This window comes from Orycteropus afer, unplaced genomic scaffold (genome assembly GCF_000298275.1).
Source record: "Orycteropus afer afer isolate SDZICR_OR568_19922 unplaced genomic scaffold, OryAfe1.0 scaffold00596, whole genome shotgun sequence".
Lineage (NCBI taxonomy): Eukaryota > Metazoa > Chordata > Mammalia > Tubulidentata > Orycteropodidae > Orycteropus > Orycteropus afer.
In genome coordinates, this window is record NW_006922183.1 from 450263 (window position 1) to 471289 (window position 21027).

Below are 21027 nucleotides of genomic sequence, written 5' to 3' on the forward strand. Positions count from 1 at the left end.
AGCATAGTGCATAAGGCATTTGACTGCTAACCAGAAGGCTGGCAGTTCAAACCCACCAGCCACTCCTTGGAAGGAAGGTTGGGCAATCTATGTCCGCAGTGATACTGCCTCGGCAACCCAAGGAGGGGTTGCTATGAGTTGGGGCCGACTCGACGGCACATAACAACAACAACATGAAATACTTAAGCAACTGCAAAAAAGATTATCCTTGATCTAAGAAATTTCCACCTGAAAATAAATTTTAAAAATTTACTTAAAAAGGTGGAAATAATTGTTATTTGGAATATACCCCATTTTGACAAAACCTTTAATAGTTATCAAGAAACCCAAAGCCCAAATGCTATGATCTATTTACCACTTTTAGAGTATATATAATCTTTGATGATATCTCCCTAGTGACCCCTGTCCCTAGCCCCCCAGTGGAGAACAGATCAGTAAACTGACTTTATCTAAATGAGTTAGGCTCCCATTAGGGACTGCATGGCTAATAAGGCACATGATAAAGCCTTCATTATCCTAAAGTTAACTAATCATTAAAAAGAGGTGCTGCAGGGCTAAGGGCACATAACAGTGTTTTGTGTGGTAAATCTGTGCCTAAGATAAATCATAACTCCATTAGTTTGGTGAAATGATGCAAGCATATTATCTTGATAAATAATATAAAACCTCTAACACTCTGAAATGACCAATTTCTTCCCACTAGTGCTTTTAATGCAGTTAATGGCTAATTATATAATAAAGTCCTCCAGATTGCTCTTTTTATCAATGAAATAATAGCTCTTTATTAGATAAACAATTGTGAAACTGCAAAAATATTGACTTAGAAATAGCTTTTCGGTTGACTAAAGTTTATGTCAATAGGGAATTCAAGTAATTTCTCTCAGGTATTCTTTCTACCAGTTTGATGAAGCTGGTGGTACGAGTGACCAACAGCTGATATACCATACATATGGAAAAACTCTTTTTATAGAATAAAAGAAAACTGTTTCTTAAGTCTAATTTTTCCTCCTTAAAAGTGTATAGTAATTCAGGTGTAAAGTGAAAATAAAATATTTTGGGTTAGATTATAAAGCCTACAGATTTTCTAAAGATACCTGATGAATATCATAATCATCATCATCTTTATAGAAATGAACACAGTTAAGGGCTTTCTAAAGGCTCAGATCTACTTGAAATACTTTTTTAAATGATAAAATAGTTATATAACAAAGTTGAAATTAAAACTTATTTTTTCATACTCAGGGTGCCCAATTGTCCCAGTTTGCTCAGAAATGGGATTCTGTAGGACATGAGGCTGTAGTGCAAACTAGTATGGCTGGTCATTCTACATATACTTCAGATCACTGAAACATTAATAACTGTGAGGTAGGGAGAGTAGATATTAACATTGCTAATTTACAGCTAAGGAAACAGGTTGAGAGATGCATTTGCTTTATAAAAAATTCAGAGTAAACTCCTATTTTTGTAAACCAAGAGACACAATAGTGAATGGATAGACATGGCTCCACCTTCACAGGGCTTCACAGGAAAGCATATCTTGAACAAGTAATTATAAATGATGCCATGGGAATTAACCTTGCTTAATAGATTAGGGGAATTTCACATGGAAAGTTATATTTAAGGTAAGAACTACTGAGAAGTGGGAGTTTGGCAGAGAGGTTGGGGAAGAGAGAGGAAGAGTTGTTTTGACAGAGGGCATAGACTTTCTCAGACCTGCTGCTGTGACAGTCTGGGTCAGGTAATTCGGTGTGTGGGGATTTCCTGTATTGTAGGATGTTTAGGAGCACTGCAGCATCCCTGGTCTCTACCCACTAGATTCCAGTAGCACTGCGTCTCCCACCAGTTGTGATAACGAAAAATGTTTCTGACATGCCAAATGTCACTTGAGGGGCAGAACTGTTCCACACCGGCATATGTGAAGGCAAACAAGAGGAATATCATTTTGTGGAAAAATAGTAAAGAAGTTTAGGATAGCTGTAATGTAGAATGATGTGGAGAGTAGAGCTGTGCAGTAGGCAAGACTGGATTATGCACAGTCATATTACATTAAGGATTCTGGAAAACATAGCCAGGGGAGGGGAATGCTGTGATTAGACATGTGCTTTGTAAAATCACATGGGCAAAATCAGTTAAGAGGGTGTAAGATAGGAAGCCAGCAGGTCCATTGGACTGTTTAGTCTGAAGATCCAGACTAGAATAATAGCCCTGGGAATGGAGACAAGTGAATTTTCTAGCTATATTTTCAAATAGAATCATTATCCTAGTTACTGACTTAGACGACTAACGGCTTTGATTTGCCATAATTGGGATAGGAAACATTGGAGGAGGAGTGGGTAGAAAGATAATGGGTTTGGTTTGGGACTTGTCATGCTTGATGTGTTGAGGAATGTAACTGGAGCAGGAAACCTAGATGGAGATATAGTTTGATGGTGATTAAAGCAACGGCAATAAATAGAAATGCTTATGGAGGAAAAACAAATGTGAAGAGATTCCTAGAAAAGATGTGAAAAGTGAGGAAAAGAAAGAGCATCAGCAAAGTAACTGTGAAGAATCCAAAGAGGTAAGAAAAGAGGGAGAAGAGTGTGGTGCCAAAGAATCCAAGGGAAGAGAATGCTTTCAGCAGGAGGGAATGGTCACTACTAGTGGAAGGTGCTGAGAGGTCATGAAGACAAGAACTGGGAAGGATCTACGGAAATAGTTAAAAAAAAAAGAAAAACAATGGCATCAAGTCAATTCTGACTCAGAAAACCTTTAGGACATAGTTGAACTGTCCACTGGGTTTCCAAGGTTGTAACCTTTACAGAAGTAGACTGCCACATCTTTCTCCCACAGAGCAGCTGATGGGTTCAAGCTGCTTACCTTTTGGTTAGCAGCCAAGCCCTTAAACACTGCACCTCCAGGACTCCTTATAGAAATAGTTAACTTATTTACTCATTCACTGCCAGCAAGTTGATTCCAACGCATTGTGACCCCCTTTGGATTTCCAAGGCTGTAAATCTTTATGGTAGTAGATTGCCCCGTCTTCCTTCCATGGAACAGCTGGTAGGTTTAAACTGCTGACTTCTGGTTAGCATCCATACGTGTTATCCACTACACCACCAGAGCTCCTTAATTATAACTTTAGGGAGGGCATTTTCAGTGGGGTGCTGAGTTGGTTTGGTTTGTAATGTGTGGGGAGTGGCATTGAATGCAGAAAATTTAGTCAAGTTCAGGATGATAGTTGGAGGAGAACATGAAATTTAATTTTGAAGGATGCTTAGATTGATGTTGAAATGTTTTTTGAAACAATCAGTATGGGGTAAGGACGGGAGATATGAAAGAGAGAGGGGAGTTGAGAGCTCAAGGTCACTGATAAAAGGTGAGAAAGACAGGCTTCAGTGTGTGGGTGGAGGAAGTGGCCCTAGAGAGAAGGGGCACCACTTCTTTTAAAACTGGAAAGAACAAAGACTAAGTTCAGAGGCATATTAATTTGTAGATTTTGTTGCAGGAAGCTTCTGTTAGGTGTTTTCACATTTCTCTCTGAGGCAGTAGTTTAGATCTGTTGTGAGTGAAAGTCACCCAGAGAAAAGTAGCTCTTCCCAACTACAGGCCCAGAGAGAATGAATCCATAATGGCCTAAGGCACCCATTGTATGTAAAGAATGAACATCTTTTCCACTCATCTAAAGTGACACTAGTTAAGTAACATCCTCAAGAAACTTGATAAAATGGTCCCTCAATCCTTTTCTGTTGGGCTCAATTTTCTTAATTGTCTTTGTAGAAAATTAGAAAGGTAGGAAAGTATGCTGTTGTTGTTAGGTGCTGCGGAGTTGGCTCCAACTCATAGCAACCCTACGTACAACAGAAGGAAATACTACCTGGTCCTGCACCATCCTCACAATCCTTGCTACGCTTGACCCATCGTTGCAGCCACTGTGTCAATCTATCTCATTGATAGTATTCCCCTTCTTCACTAACACTGTACCAAGAGTTATATCCTTCTCCAGGGACTGGTACTTCTAAACCAAAGTATGTGAGACAAAGTCTGGCTATTCACAATTCTAAGGCATGTTCCAGCTGTACTTCTTCTAGGACAGATTTGTTCATTCTTCCGGCAGTCCACAGTGTTTTCAGTATTCTTCGCCAACATCATAATTCAAAGGTGTCAGTTCTTCTTCAGTCTTCCTTATTCATTGTCCAGTTTTCACATGCATATGAGGCGATTGAAAATACCATGGCTTGGGTTAGGCGCACCTTAGTCTTCAAAGTCACATTTTTGCTTTTTAACACTTTAAAGTGCAACATATCTTCTGATCCCTGCTGCTTCCATGGGTGTTGATTGTGGATCCAAGAAAAATGATATCCTGAAAACTTAAATCTTTCCTCCATTTATCATGATGTTGCTTATCGGTCTAGTTATAAGAATTTTCATTTTCTTTATGTTGAGGTGTAATCCATACGGAAAACTGGAGTCTTTGATCTTCATCAGGAAGTACTTTGAGTCATCTTCACTTTCAGCAGGCAAGGTTTTGTCATCTACATATCACAGGTTGTTAGTGAATCTTCCTTCAATCCTGATGCCATGTTCTTCTTTGTATAATCCAGCTTCTTGGATTATTTGCTCAGCATACAGATGGAATAGGTATGGTGAAAGGACACAATTCTGACACACACTTTTCCTGGTTTTAAACCATAGTATCCCCTTGCTGTGTTTGAACAGCTGCCTCTTGGTCTATATACAGGTTCCTCATGAGCACAATTAACTGTTCTGAAAGTCCCATTTTTCATAATTTTATCCATAATTTGTATGATCCATATAATTTAATTCCTTTGCATAGTCAATAAAACATAGGTAAACCTCTTTCTGGTATTCTTTTCTTTCAGCCAAGATCCATCCGACATTAGCAATGATATCCCTTGTTCCACACCCTCTTCTGAATCCACCTTGCATTTCTGGAAGTTTGCTGTCAATATACTGCTGCAACTTTAAATTATCTTTTTAAATTATCTTCAGCAAAATTTTACTTGTTTGTGATATGAATGACACTGTTCAATAACTTCTGGATTCTGTTGGATCTCCTTTCTTTGGAATGGGCACAAATGTGAATCTCTTCAAGTTGTTGGCCAAGTAGCTATCTTCTAAATAGAAATATAAATGGGTGAGCACCTCTAGCACTGCATCCATTTGTTAAAAGTATAGAAAATTTTAAGTGACAATAATCAGAGAAAAACAGAAAATATTTAGGAGCAGTCATAGCTTGAGAAGCATGGGAACTACTGGAAAAAAAATACAGGTATATTTAAAATTTAAAATGAAAAGACATACTTTGTCTGAATAGAAATGCTAGATATTTAAAAAATGTGAATTCTTCCTAAATTAATTTAGACATTTAGTACTCTAATAAAAATTTAAGTGGGTAATTTCATTTTTGGAATAGAATAATTGTGAGCTTGATCTAGATGAACATATAAAATGTAATAGTTAAGAGAGATGTAAACAAAAAGAACTTGTCTGGCAGATATCAAAATATTATGAAATTATGATACTGACTCAACTGTGGATAGAGCAAGTCAACAGCAGAGATTAGATATATGAAAAAAGACTCTAGTGTATAGAATTTAGTGTATAATCTAGGAGACATTGCAACCAATGAAGAAAGAAAATATTTTTCAGTGAGTTGTCTCAGGTCCTTTATGTAGACAGACAGAGTGTCAGAGAAATCTGAAAAAAATTTTTCAGAGCATAATATCAGAAAAATAATGTATTTTACAAAATAATAAATTTTAGTAGTTTATATCTTATGTAAATTTTATCTAAATTATGAAATGAAGATGAATACTTAGAATAAAATATATGTATGTATCTTATTTCTTGATAGAGAATGGCTTTCTAAGCATGAAAATAGTTCAATACACCTCAAGGAAAAAGATAAATACAGAAATTGAAAAAATGCCTTTGTATCAAAATCATCATGTATGCAATTAGAAGGCAGAGGAAATCTAGGAAAAATATTTTCAGCAAATATGACAATGGGGTGATGTCTCTACTGCATGAAGAAACCCTACTAATTGATAAGAAATATATCAAAACCACAATAGATATGTGGTGAGAAACAGACAATTCACATAAAGAAAAAAGGCAAATAGGTACTAAATGCATGAAAAATTGACTATCACAGAAATAAAAATAACATCTTAAAATCTGAAATAATTGAATATTAATAAATTACTGTGAAGTTGGTGAGGGTATATTGGTATAAGCTTTTTCATCCTGCTGGTGAAATGAGGACAAACTGTTTGGAAAATAGTTGAAAAGATCTGCATCAAGAGTCTTCAAAATGGTCATTACACCTTTTTCCCATTAATTATGCTTTTTTTTATGAATCTCACATAAAGAAATGATAGGAAATGTAGACAGTACTTTAAGCACAAAATAGTTATTAACTACAGTGAAAAACTACACATGACCTAAATGGTCAATAGTAAAGAAATATAAAAGGAGGCTTGTGACACAGTCAGTAGTTAAGAGCTCAGCCACTAACCAAAGTCTGGGAGTTCAAACTCACCAGCCACTCCATGGGAGAAAGATGTGGCAGTCTGCTTCCACAGAGATTTACAGCCTTGGAAACCTTATGGGGTAGTTCTGTGGGAACAAGAACTATGTATGTATATATGCATATATATAAACATCAGTCTACTCAACCTTCAGAATTAAATGTCAAGTTCTCCTTCAGCAATCACCCTCAACTGGACTAAATTTACTATAAGAGTAAAGGAGACAAACAAAAACTAATTTTAATACTTAATCCTGTCTGAACAAGAAAGCCTCCCCCCGCCCCGGCCCCGCTGTGAATCATCTGCTGTGGGGCCAAATATTGTTTTCACTAACAAAAGGAAGCTGGATCATTTCTTAAGGATTAAGTCCCTTGATTTTACACCTTTCAACCAGGAAGTTTCCCTGATAGCCTGAATTTCCCTCTCCTTCACGTCAATCCTCCATGGCCAGTTTAACAACTTTATACCAAGATAAATAGCAAATCCCCTCTCGTGGGTATATGCTTTTCAAATATTTGTAGACTGTTATCATACTCTGCTTCAATCATCACTTAACCAAGCCATGCAGCTTAACTCCTTTAATCTTTTCTCATAAATCAGACCCTCTTTGCCTTCTAATCATATTTGTTTCTTTTCTATAGGTTCCTTTTTGTTTTCTTTTAGAAATAAGTTCTTAATACTTCACTCAAGTCATTTCATCAGTTGAGAGAGAGAGAAAGAAAAAAAAAAAAAATAGAAAAACCTCTTAGCTGGCCTTTGAGTTGGTACCATTAAAATGGCAAATATATTATTGGAATTAAAATGTTCATATTTTCCTTTTCTCCAGCTTATTGGATCCTCTTTGCTTTGATTGTGTTAAACATTATGGAAATTATATCATTATTTGATTTATATAACTAATATCTTTGTATACAACTGTTAGCATATTCAAAGAAATTTAATTAGTTAAAATTTTTTGGGGGCTCTTTTGTCTCTTGACAATGCTCCACACATACTGCTAGCTTCTGTTACAAAAAACTTTTTTTTATCCACATGAGTGTTTTAGATAAGTATTAAAATAAAAGGCATATACTTTGTTCCTTAGAAGCCCTGGTGGCACAACGGTTAAGTGCTCAACTGCTTATGGAAAGATTGATGGTTTGAACCCAAACAACAGCTCCATGAGAGAAAGACCTGGTGACCTGCTCTGGTAAAGATTACAGCCAAGAAAACCCTTTGGGGCAGTTCGCGGTCACATGGGGTCATTGTTGTTGTTGTTGTTCTGTGCCATTGAGTCGGACCTGACTCATAGTGACCCCTCCTTGGGTTTCTGAGGTGGTATCACTACGGAAGTAGATTGCCCAACTTTCCTTCTGAGGAGTGGCTGGTGGATTTGAACCGCCAGCCTTCTGGTGAGCAGTCAAGTGCCTTAGGCACTAGACTACCATTATCAGTTGAAAATCAACAACAACACCTGTATGTTTAGCACTCTAAGATTTCCTATTGGGAAGCATATTATTTATAACACACACACACAATTTTAAAAATAATTATGAGATGAAAACTTGAGTACTTAACACAGCTTAGAAGAAAGTCTCTTTGTGCCCCACTCAAATCGCTTCCCCATCCCTCTCTGTTGTTATTGTGTTGTTGGTGGTAGTGCTGTTGAGTTGGCTCTGACAAAAGAACAAAACACTGCCCAGTTGTGCACCATCCTCACAATCCTTGCTGTTTTGGTTCTCTAGTGTTGATCTAGCAGAAAACAACCCAAATATAGATGGCTTTAACAAACAGGGATTTATTCTCTTACAGTTTAGGAGGGTAGAAGCCCAAGTTCAAAGTGCCAGCTCTAGGGGCTGGGTGCAAGCCCCTCGACCTTGGGCTTCAGCTCTGCCTCTTGCTCCTGGCCCACTGGAGCTTGAGGTGTCTCTTCACTCAGGCAGCTGATGACTGCTGAGGCTGACAAACCCAAGATCGACAAGTAAAATGACAACAGTCCCAAAATTATCAAACTACATGGCAAGTCACTAATTCAAGTCTATTAACAGTTCTAAGATCAGCAGACAACGTGGCAGGCTGCTGAATTACAACTCAGCTACATGCAGGATCCAAAGTTGCTAAAAGCTACAGAGCTGTTTCTCAGCATTACTTATATACTGGAAGCAGATCACATCTCTAAAGCAGCTACTCAGCTGCTCACTGCAGATCCCACCATGGAATCTATTGCCATTCTCATCATGGGGAATAACTACATCTAGTTGCCCAGCTACTCAATACCAGGCCCAGCTAAGTTGACACACAACTACCACACTTGCTATACTTGAGCCCATCACTGCATCCCCTGTGTCAATCCGTCTCATTGAGGGTTCTGCCCTTTGTATACCGACTCTCTGCTTTACCAAACATGACATCCTTCTCTAGGGAATAGTCCCTTTGGACAACATGATCAAAGTAGGTGAGACAAAATCTGGCCATTCTTGCTTCCAAGAAGCATTCTAGCTGAACTTCTTTCAGGACAGATTTGTTTGTTCATCTCACAATCCATAGTATTTTCAGTATTCTTCACCAGCACCACAACTCAAAAGCATCAACTCTCCTTAAGTCTTCCTTATTCATCAGCCAGATTTCACATGCATATGAGGTGACTGAAAATAGCCTTGGTTTGGGTTAGGCATACCTTACTCTTCAAAGTGACATCTTTGTTCTTTAACACTTTAAAACAGTCCCTTGTAGAAGATTTGCCGAGTACAGTACCACATCTGAATTCTTGACTACTGCTTCCATGAGTCTTGATCATGGATCCAAGTAATACGAAATCTTTGACAACTTCAATCTTTTCTCCATTTATCATGATGCTGCTTATTGGTCTAGTTGTGAGGATTTTCATTTTCTTTATGTTGAGATGTAATCCATACTGCAGACTCTAATCTTTAATCTTCATCAGTAAGTGCTTCAAGTCATCTTCACTTTCAGTAAACAAAGCTGTGTTGTCTGCACATAACAGATTGTTAATGAGTCTTCCTCCAAGCCCAATGCTGCATTCTTCTTCACATAGTTCAGTGTCTTGGATTATTTGCTCAGCACCCAGACTGAGTAAGTCTGGTGAAAGGATACAACTCTGATGCACACTCTTCCATATTTAACACCCTGCAGTATTCCCTTGTTCTGTTTGAATGACAGCCTTCTGGTCTATGTGTAGGTTCCTTGTGAGCACATTTAAGTGTTCTGGAATTCCCATTCTTTGCAATGCTATACATAATTTGTTATGATCCACACAGTTGAATGCTTTTGCATAGTCAATAAAACACAAATAAACATCTTTGTGGTATTCTTTGCTTTCAGCCAGGATCCATCTGACATCAGCAATAACATCCCTAATTTCACATCCTCTTCTGAATCCAGCTTGCATTTCTGGCAGTTTGCTGTCAATATACTGCTGCAACCATTTTTGAATTATCTTCAGGAAAATTTTACTTGCATGTGATATTAATACTACTGTTTGACAATTCCCACACTCTGTTGGTTCACCTTTCTTTGAAATGGGTACAAATATGAATCTCTTCAAGTCATTTGGCCAGGTAGCTGTCTCTCATATTACTTGGTGTACATGAGTAAGTGCTTTCAGCATAGCATCCGTTTGTTGAAGAATTTCAATAGATACTCTCCGCCAGTTCCTGGAGTCTTGTTTTTTTGCCAATTCCTTCAGTGCAGCTTTGACTTCTTACTTCAATACTGTTGGTTCTTGATCATATGCCACCTCCTGAAATAGTGGGACAACAACCAGTTCTTTCCTGCACATTTGACTGTATTCCTTCTATCTTCTTTTGATGTTTCCTGTGTCATTCAGTATTTTGCCCATAGAATCTTTCAATATTACAACTCAAGGCTTGAATTTTTTCTTCTGTTCTTTCAGCTTGAGAAACACTGAGTGTGTTCTTTCCTTTTGATTGTCTAACTCCTGGTTTTTGCACAATTATTATAATTGACTTTGTCTTTTCGAGCTGCTCTTTGAAATCTTCTGTTCAGCTATTTTGTCTTGTTATTTCTTCCATTTACTTTAGCTACTTTTCATTCAAGGCAAGGTTTCAGAGTCTCTTCTGACATCCATTTCGGTCTCTTGTACCTTTCCCGTCTTTTTAATGACCTTTTGCTTTCTTCATGTATGATGTTCCTGATGCCATCTCACAATTCCTCTGGATTTCAGTCATTGGTGTTTAGTGCATCAAATTTGTTCTTTAAATGGTCTCTAAATTCAGGCGGGATATAATCAAGGTCATAGTTTGGCTCTCATGGACTTGTTTTAATCTTCTTCAGCTTCAACCTGAACTTGCAAATGAGCAGTTGATAATCAGTTCCACGGTCACCTCCTGGCCTTGTTTTGACTGATAACAATCTTCTCCATTGCCTCTTTCCACAGATTTAGTTGATCTTATTTCTTTGTTTTCCATCTGGTGAGATCCAGGTGTATAGCTGCCATTTATGCTGTTGAAAATGGCATTTGCAATGAGTAAGTTGTTGGTCTTGCAAAATTCTGTCATGCTATCTTGTGTCATTTCTATCACTAGGGCCATATTTTCCAACTACCAGTGATTCTTTTTTCCAACTTTTGCATTCCAGTAACCAGTAATAATCGATATATGTTGATTGCATGTTTAGTCAATTTCAGACTGCAGAAGTTGGTATCAATCTTCAATTTCCTCATCTTTGACTTTAGTGGTTGGTACATAAATTTGAATAATAATAGTATTAACTGGTCTTCCTTCTAGGCATATGGATATTATCCTATCACTCACAGCATTGTACTTCAGAATAGATTTTGAAACGTTCTTTTTGATGATGAATGTGATGCCACTCCTCTTCAACTTGTCATTCCTGGCATAGTACATGATATGATTGTCTGATTCAAAATGGCCAAAACCAGTCCATTTCAGTTCACCAATGCCTAAGATATTGATCCTTATGCATTCCATTTTTTTTGACAACTTTTCATTATCCTACATTCATACTTTGTACATTCCATGTTCTAATTATTAATGGATGTTTGCAGCTGTTTCTTCCCATTTTGAGGTGTGCCCCATCAGCAAATGGAGGTCCTGAGAGCTTTACTCCATCCATGTCATTAAGTCATATTTTGAGTTCCTTCTGATCAGAGGGGCTCATCTTCTGGCACTGTATCAGACAGTGTTTCAGGACTATTTGTAAAGTTTTCCAATAATATATCAGACAATGTTTTACTGCTATTCATAAGGTTTTCACTGGCCAATTCTTTGAGAAATGGATGGTCCCTTCCTTCTTCTGAGTCTATCTTAGTCTGGAAGCTCTGCTGAAACCTGTCCATCATGGGGGACCCTGCTGGTATTTAAAATACTGGTGGCATAGCCTCCAGCCTCCCAGCAACACACAAGGCAACACAGTACAACAAGCTGACAGAGAAGTGGTGGCCTTCCCTCTCTTCTGTTATCCAATTTTGGTGTTAATTATTCCTTAAAATTGTGTCATTTATGAACATATCCCTAAACACTTTGGTGTATTATTTAGTGTTGCCTGTTTTGCCCTACTTTTAAGTAGATACATCCAAACCAAAAAAAACCAAACTCGCTGCCATTGAGTCGAACTCGACTTATAGCAACCCCTCCTTGAGTTTCTGAGGTGGTGTCACTGTGGAAGGAAATTGCCCAACCTTTCTTCCAAGGAGTGGCTGGTGGGTTTGAACCACAAGCCTTCTGGTTAGCAGTCATATGCCTTAGGCACTATGCCACCAGAGCTCCCAGTAGATACATACTACATGTATTTTTCTGTGAATTTAAGTTTTCTTTCAACATACCATTTTATGATTCAACAATGTTAGTATATGTAGTTCTAGTTCCTTTATTTGTATGCTTTATAGTATTCCATTCTGTGGAAATATAACAATGCATCATTCATTGCACTGTTGATAGATTTTCTTTTACTTGACAAACAATATTGCTGTTTCAAAGTGTTTGTATAAATTTATATTCCCTCTAGCAGTATGAGATTTTTTTGCTCATATCCCACAAGCACTTAGTATTGAATGATATTTTTGTTTTTGCCAATCCTGTGCTTTGTATTTGTGGTTTCAATTTGAAAAAAAAAATGATAACTATTGAGTTTAGATATCTTTCTATGTAAATTTATTGATCATTTTTATTTTATTTTTTCAGCCTATTAGGGAATTTAGCCTCCCCTCCCCTCCCATCCCTGGTAACCTAGAAAGAAAGTTTCCCTCAGTGTGTAAACTTTTCCCTTTCTTTTTACAATAGTGGACTAATACATTGTTTGTCCTTCTATGATCAGCTTATTTCACTCAGCATAATGTCTTCCAAGTTCATCCATGTTGTGCGGTGTTTTGCAGATTCTATGTTATTCTTTAGGGTTGCATAGTAGTTCATTGTGTGTATGTACCACAGTTTGTTTATCCATTCCTCGGTTGATGGACACTTAGGTTGTTTCCATCTCTTTGCTATCATGAAAACTGCTGCAATGAACATGGGTATTCATATATCTATTCATATCTTGCCTCTCACTACTTCAGGATATACACCTAGTAATAGGATTGCTGGGTCAAATGGTATTTTTATTTCCAACTTTTTAAGGAATCACCATACTGATTTCCACAGTGGTTGTATCATTTTACAGTCCCTCCAGCAGTGTATGAGAGTCCCAATCTCTCCGCATCCTTGCAAGTGTTTGTCATTTTCTGTCTTGTTGAACTTTGCTATTAATGCTGGGGTGAGATGGCATCTCATGGTTGTTTTGATTTGTATCTCTATAATTTCTAATGATTGTGTTTGTGTGTAGTGTGAGGTATGGATCTTGTTTCATTTGTCTGCAAACGGATATCCAGTTATTCAAATGGATACTATTTCTTCATATGTTTGTTGGCTTTCTCAATATCTTCTTTGGTGAAGTGTCTGTTCATATCTTCTGTCCATTTTTAAATTGGATTGTTTGTCTTTTTGATGTTGAGGTATTGAAGTTTTCTATACATTTTAGAGATAAGTCCTTTGTCTGATATGTTGTTGCCGAATATTTTTTTCCCATTCTGTAGATTCTCTTTTTTACTCTTTTGGGGAAGTCTTTTGGTGCACATAAAAATTTAATTTTTAGAAGGTCCCATTCACCTAGTTTCTCATCTACTGTTTGTGCATTTTGGGTTATGCTTGATAGTCTATTTATGCCATATATTAAGGCCCCTAAATTTGTCCCTAATTTTTCCTTGAGGAACTGTATAGTTTTAAGTTTCACATTTAAGTCCTTGATACATCTAGGGTTAGTTTTTGTGTATGGTGTGAGGTATGGATCTTGTTTCATTTTTCTGCAAATGGATATCCAGTTTTGCCAGCACCATTTGTAAAAGGGACTATCTATCTCTTCCCTGTTGGATGGATTTTGGCTCTTTGTCAAAGATCTCAATTGACCATATGTCAATGGATAGATTCTGGGTCCTCAATTCTGTTCCACTGGGCTATGTGTCTGTCACTGTACCAATACCAGTCTATTTTGACAACCATGGCTGTGTAGTAGGTTTTGCAGTCTGGGAGTGTGAGACTTCCTACTTTGTTCTTCTTCTTTAGTAGTGCTTTGCTTATCCGAGGTCTCTTTCCTTTCCATATAAAATCAGTGATTGATTTTTCCATGGTTTTAATGAATGTTGATGGAATTTTGATTGGGATTGCATTGAATGTATAGATTGTTTTGGGTAGCATTGACATTTTCACAATGTTCAAGCTTCCTATCCATGAGCATGCTATGCTCTTCCATTTATGTAGATTTCTTATAGTTTCTTGAAGTAGTGTTTTGTAGTTGTCTTTGTATAGGTCTTTTTTTTTGTCTCTGGTAAGATTTATTCCCAAGTATCTTATCTTTTTGTAGCTATTATAAATGGCATTGATTTCCTTATTTCCTTTTCAGAGACCTCTTTGCTGATATAGAGGAATCCAACTGATTTTTGTATGTTGACCTTGTATCTTGCCATTATGCTAAATCTGTCAATAAGTTCCAGTAGTTTTCTTACTGAATCTCTTGTTTTTTCTATATATAGGATCATATCATGTGCAAATAGGGGTAGTTTTACTTCTTCCTTACCAATTTGTATGTGTTTTATTTCCCTTTTTTGCCTTATTGCTCTGGTTATGACTTCCAATATAATGTGGAATAGAAGTGGAGATAGAGGTCATCTTTGTCTAGTTCCTGTTTGCAAGGGGAATGGTTTCAGCCTCTCTCCATTGAGATTAATGTTGGCATATGTGCAAAACTATATGTTGAGGAATTTCCCTAGTATTGCTATTTTATAAGAGTTTTTTTTTTTTTAAATCAGGAATGGGTGTTGGATTTTATCAAATGCCTTTTCTGCATCAAAATGATATGATCATATTATTCTTTTCCTTTATTTTACTTCTGTGATGGATTACGTAGATTATTTTTCTAATGTTGAACTGTCCTTGCATACCTGGTATGAATCCCACTTAGTCATGATGTATTATTTTTTTTATGTGTTATTGAAGTCTGTTGGCTAGGATTTTATTGAAGGGTTTTGCATCTATATTCATGAGGGTTATTGGTATGTAGTTTTCCTTTCTAGTGGTATCTTTGCCTGCTTTTGGTATCGGGGCTATGCTTGCTTCATAAATGAATTTGGGAGGATTTCATCCTTTTATATGTTCTGGAATAGTTTGAGTAGAATTGATGCCAGCTCTTGTCTAAATGATAGGTAGTGAAACCATCTGGGCCAGGACTTTTTTGTTGGCATTCTTTGTGTTTTTTCTTCTTGCTCACATAACACTATTTTCTATTTATGAGACTCAATTCTCAGAAATTCTTTATATATTCTAAGTACTAATATCCAGTAGATTATGTGTTATAAATAATAACTTTTCCTAGCTGATGGCATGGCTCAACACTTTATAGTGTCATTTGGTGAAGATGAATTTTTCGCTTTATGGTTAATGCTGATTTTTTAAAATCTTCTTATATTACAAAGTTATAGGGATATTATCTTATATACTTATCTAAACATTTTCTAGTTGCTCTTAACATTTAGGTTCTTGTTTCATCCATAATTAATTTTTAGTGTGACATGTAGTAGGGATTGATTTTTATCTCTGCTAATCTGAAATGCCAATTCATGTATGGGGTCTTTTTCTGGGCTATTTCATTCCAGTGTTCTTTTCATCTATTCATCTGTCAATATCACTGTTTTATTTATTAAAGCTTTATAATACTCTTTTCCAATAAATATCTAATAGTTTGATATTATTTTTATTATCGTATTTTGTTATGTTTTTGGTGGAAGTTTACATAGCAAATTAGGATCCCATTTAGCTATTTCTATACATATTGTTCAATGACATTGGTTACATTTTTCACAATGTGTCAACATTCTCATTATTTCCATTCTAGTTGTTTCATTTCCATCAACCTAGCTTCTATGTTCCCTTTCCCCTCCCCCCCTTTACATCTTTGCTTTAGGACAAATGTTGGCCATTTGGCCTCATATAGATGACTTTTTAAAGGAGCACAGTACTCATGAGTGATAGTGTTTATTATGAGTCAATCTATTATTTATCTGAAAGGCAACTTCCAGGTGTGTTTTCTGTATAAAGTTTAGAGGGTATCTCAGGGTGAGTCTCAAGGGTTCCTCTAGTCTCTACTAGTCCTGTAAATCTGGCTTTTTTTTTTTTTTTTAAGAATCTGAGGGTTGTTCTACATTTTTATTCCATTCTATCCTGCACTATGTATTGTGTTCCTGGTCAGAGTGGTTGGTAGTGTTAGCCAGGCACCATCTAGTTCTGGTCTCAGGATAGATGAGGCTGTGGTTAGTGCATACTAGTTGGTGTAGCCTAGTTTCTTCTCTGAGTCTTTGGCTTCTTTCTCTTTCTTTTTCTCCAGATGAGTGGAGACCAATAGTTGTATCCTAGATGGTTGATCACAAATAAAGCTTTATAATATTCTTGATATCTGATCATGCAAATTCTACTGTCAGGTTCTTTTTAACAGGAATGTCTTATCTACTCTAGAGCCTTTGCATTTTCACATACACTTTATAATCAGCCCATTAAATTTCACAGAAAAACCTGTTGGTATTTTCATTGGAATTCATCAAAGAAACAGATCAATTTGTGTTGAACTTACATTTTCATAATATTGGATGTTCTTATTCTTAACTTCTTGAATATCTTATGATAAAGTTGAATAATTTTAATAATAATTTTGCACATCTTTTATTCCACTTATTCTTAGGCAGTTTCTAATATTTTATTCTGGTTACCTAGTGCCGCTCTGACAAGAATATACCACAAATGGGATGGCCTTAAGAAACAGGAGTTTATTCTCTCACAGTTTGGAGGCTAGAAGTCCAAGTTCAAAGTGCCAGGCTCTAGGGGCTGTGTCAAAGCCCCTGGACCTTGGCTTCAGCTCTGCCTCTTGCTCCAGACCCACTGAAGCTAGAGGCATCTCTTCACTCAGACAGCTACTGGATGTTGAGGCTAACAAGCCCAAGGTCAACAAATAAAATGGCACAGTCCCGATGTTACCAAACCACACACAGCAGGCCATTAATTTAAGTCCATTGTAAGTCCCAAGGTCGGCAGAGCATGGCAAGCTGCTGAACAATGACACGGCTACATGCAGGGTCCAAGAGTGCCATAAGCTAGCTACTATCCCCAAGCTTTTCCTTATATATAGGAAGCAGACCACATCCCAAAGGCAGCTACTCAGCTGCTTGTGGTAGATCCCACCATGGAGGTGATGCCAGTCTCATCATGGGGAATAACTCCCACCAGCTCCCCAGCCACTCAACCAGGCCCAGCCAAGTTCACACACAAATTTAACTACGACATATTTGTTGGAAAAGTTTTTTTTTTTTTTAAATTCTATATTCTTAATGTTTGTTACTTGGTATTGGAATTTCAGTTGATTTGTAAATTGATCTCGTATCCAGCAACTTAAATTCTTTTGTTAATTGTAAAAGTTGCTATGCATTTTAGTTTTTAAAGTAATCAGTCACATTAGTTGCTAATAATGCTAGTTTTGTTTTTTCCTTTTTCATCCTTAATCTTTTATTAAATGTTCTTGTCTTACTGCTCTGACAAGAAACTGTAGTATTGTGTTGAATAAAAGTGGTGAAAGTGGGCAACTTTATCTTAGTCATGATTTTTAAGAGAATGTTTATATTTTGCTATTGTGTATGATATTTTTTTAGTTTTTTTGATAGATATTCAGATCATTAAGAAAGTTTTTTCCTATTTCTAGCTTATCAAAATTGTGTATGTATGTGTACCGTAAAGGTGGTTGGATTTTTAATAAATATTTTTTTCTGCATCACTTTAAATGATTTTATAATATAAGATATTCTTTTTTTAATGTGGTTAATTTAAACTCAATTTGGCTATGATCATTCTTATACACTGCTTGATTTGATTTGCTAATATTTTATTAATGTGTTCATAGTATTTTGCTAACAGGGTACTTTTACAAATATGGTCATTAGTGAAACTGACCTATAATTTTTCCTTTTGATTCTGTACTTTTCTGGTTTTGGCATAAATCTTATAATATGAATTGTGTAGTAGTCATTCTTTTTATTTTCTGAAAGAATCTTGTAAGTTTGAAGTGAACTGTTTCTTGAATACTTAATAAAAGCCCATCTATTAAATCTTCTGGATCTTTTTCTTTCTCTTTGTGGAAAGATTTTTCCTTACTAATTATATTAGTAATTAATATACTAATTACTAGAAATATGACTATACCCTTATTCTTAACATAAATTTAATATATAATACAATAATATTAAGTATTGCTATTTTTTGTTTGTTTAGGGAGCTCTGGTAGCATAGTGCCTAGGGCACTTGACTGCTAACCAGAAGGCTGACGGTTCAAACCCACCAGCCACTCCTCAGTAGGAGGGTTGAGCAATCTACTTCTGTAGTGATACTGCCTCGGAAACCCAAGGAGGGGTCTCTATGAGTCGGGTCTGACTCCACGGCACATAACAACAACAACAACATTTTTTGTTTGTTTGTTTCTACTTCTCTATCTGCCTTTCCCCATCTCACAAAATTATATCTTGGGATGAATGAATGTGATTTTACATCCAAGAGAAAAATATAAGAAAATGTGTCAACTTTTCTGGAACTAGAATTTAGATGCATTTTGTTATTTTTCTCCATCAATTGTTAGTTTAATATTTTGCCATACCTTCTTTTCCTTTAAGATTAAATTATCTCTCTTCTTGCATTCTATATTATTTTTCTATTTGTTAGTAATATCATTCTCTAACCATGCAATGACAATGAATGTTCATAAATGGCAAGCCCAAAGCCCACATCTACAATTATTAAAACAGATTGAATGGAGTAGATTTGGATCAGCTGTACTATTGCATCAGTTTTATGAAACTAATTTATGTAGTTGTTTATTAATTTTATAAATTATTTAATCAGAATAACTCATTTTATACCTATACTAAAACCTAATCTGAGAGAAATGATTTCTATTACATTTTTAACATAAAATTTGTTTAAATGCCTAGATGAAATCAGTCAATAGGAGACCAGTGCTTGTAAAGTATCTTGCAACTCCTTTGCATTTACCACATAAGTCTACACGGATGGCTGGGAATAGGACAGGGTGGATACCCAACCTACTTATGTTATATAGTAAATCTTTTGTTTGGTAAACGTCTTCAGTATAACAGAGACAAACAAACAAGCACAGAACCTGTAGAAACAAATGCAGGAAAATTATGAGAAAGAATGGAATTTGGTTCATGACATGACCATTTTATTTATTTTTACCATATTCACAATTTCATTCTTTGGTCAAACTTTTTATGACAATCAGTTTGTTAAAGTTTTGTGTACGGAGCAGGAGCAATCAGTTATGCCCGGGGAGACTGATTGCTAAAATTCAGTTCTGTCATAAATAAGCATCACCTCTCTCTGTGTTTCTTATGAGCACAACTTCTATTGCTCTAACTCATAGTGACCCTAAAGGACAGAGTAGAACTGCCCCAGGATATCCAAGGCTGTAAATCTTTATGGAAGCAGATTGCTACAAGTCTTTCTTCTAGACAGTAGCAGGTGGGTTGAAACCACCAACCTTTTTGTTGGCAGCTGAGAACTTAACCACTGCTTCACAAAAGCACCTTATAAGTCCCACAGCATTATATATTATTTGTTATTTGTCATTCTCTCTAATTTTCTGAAAAGTACTAGAGGTGTGTCTTCCCCAAGAGAATATAAAGGTTAACTTATATAGGAATTTAGGGTAAGGGACGGTTAGATGGAAAAGAATTTCTTGGGAATCAGAGAACTTTGACAGCAATCACCATTTCATTACTAATTATCTCTGAGACCAGATAAATTACTTAACTTCTCAACATCTCATTTACTTAATCATAAATGATTGGGTTGAATTTGGCAATTTCTGAATCCTCTTATAATGTTAATTTTATTAGTTCTCAAGATAGAGTTTCTGAAACTTAAGCCATTAACAAATATGAACTTAAATTTCTGAAAGCTGTAAAAACAACAAAAGTTTAAAGCTAAAATCCAGAGCCATATGAAAGTATCCTGACTATAAAACTATTTATAGTTTGTAAACAATAGTTCTACTGACAAGTTCAGTTTATTCAGTTGTACAGTCTAAACAGTTTACTTGAATCTTGTAATTTTTCATCATTTGTGGGATGAAGGACAATGAAATTTTATGTGTCGATCTTATTAATATTGTATTTTAGAGCCTTATAGTTGATAATGATTTATTTCCTTTCATTTTTCCCCTAAGGGTGGCTTCACTCGGAAATATTCACTTAGCTCAAAAACTGGAACACTTCTTCCAGAGTTCCCAAGTGCACAACACCTTGTGTACCAAGGATGCATTTCAAAAGACAAGGTATCAATTAAAGATATTTCTGTATTGATTTTCTGATATGTTGGCTCCATATCTCAGTTTGCAGGGAATATCAGCACTTGCAGGAAGCAGTCAGAAATCTACATAATCAAACATAATTGACTGGTTTATATGAGGGATTAATGTTTACTAACATTGATTAAACACTTTCCAATTAATTATTTACTATCTCTGTGGGAGCTCTGGTGGTGTAGTGCCTAAGGCATTTGACTGCTAACCAGAAGGCTGGTGGTTCAAACCCACCAGTCATTCCTGGGAAGGAAGACTGGGCAATGTACTTCCATAGAGATACCGCCTCAGAAACCCAAGAAGGGGTTGCTATGAGTTGCAACCAACTTGACTGGAGTGAGGTTTATTTATTTATTTATTTAGGTATGGTAGTACATAATCAGAAGGTAGTAAAATAAACCTCAAAAGATTAAAGAGTACTTTTATTTAAAACTCCTTTACATTGAGGAAGACAATACTAGAATGAGTCTATCGCATGCATTTTCTTCAGTTATAAGCTTTATGTGTTGGTTTAGCTGGGCTTTATTTCAGTAAGTAGTCATCAAGCACCCCTCTCGGATAGAATCTTTGCCTA

At 36.2% G+C, this 21027-nt stretch overlaps 1 protein-coding gene across 1 annotated transcript in view; it reads left to right on the plus strand.

Moving 5' to 3' along the window:
* Positions 1 to 21027, plus strand: part of RFX6 (regulatory factor X6) — a 66395-nt gene that overhangs the window by 21435 nt on the left and 23933 nt on the right. The window contains exon 7 of the mRNA XM_007956271.2: positions 20319 to 20426. Coding sequence (XP_007954462.1) covers positions 20319 to 20426 — 108 coding nt within the window. The remainder of the gene's footprint in view (positions 1 to 20318; positions 20427 to 21027) is intronic.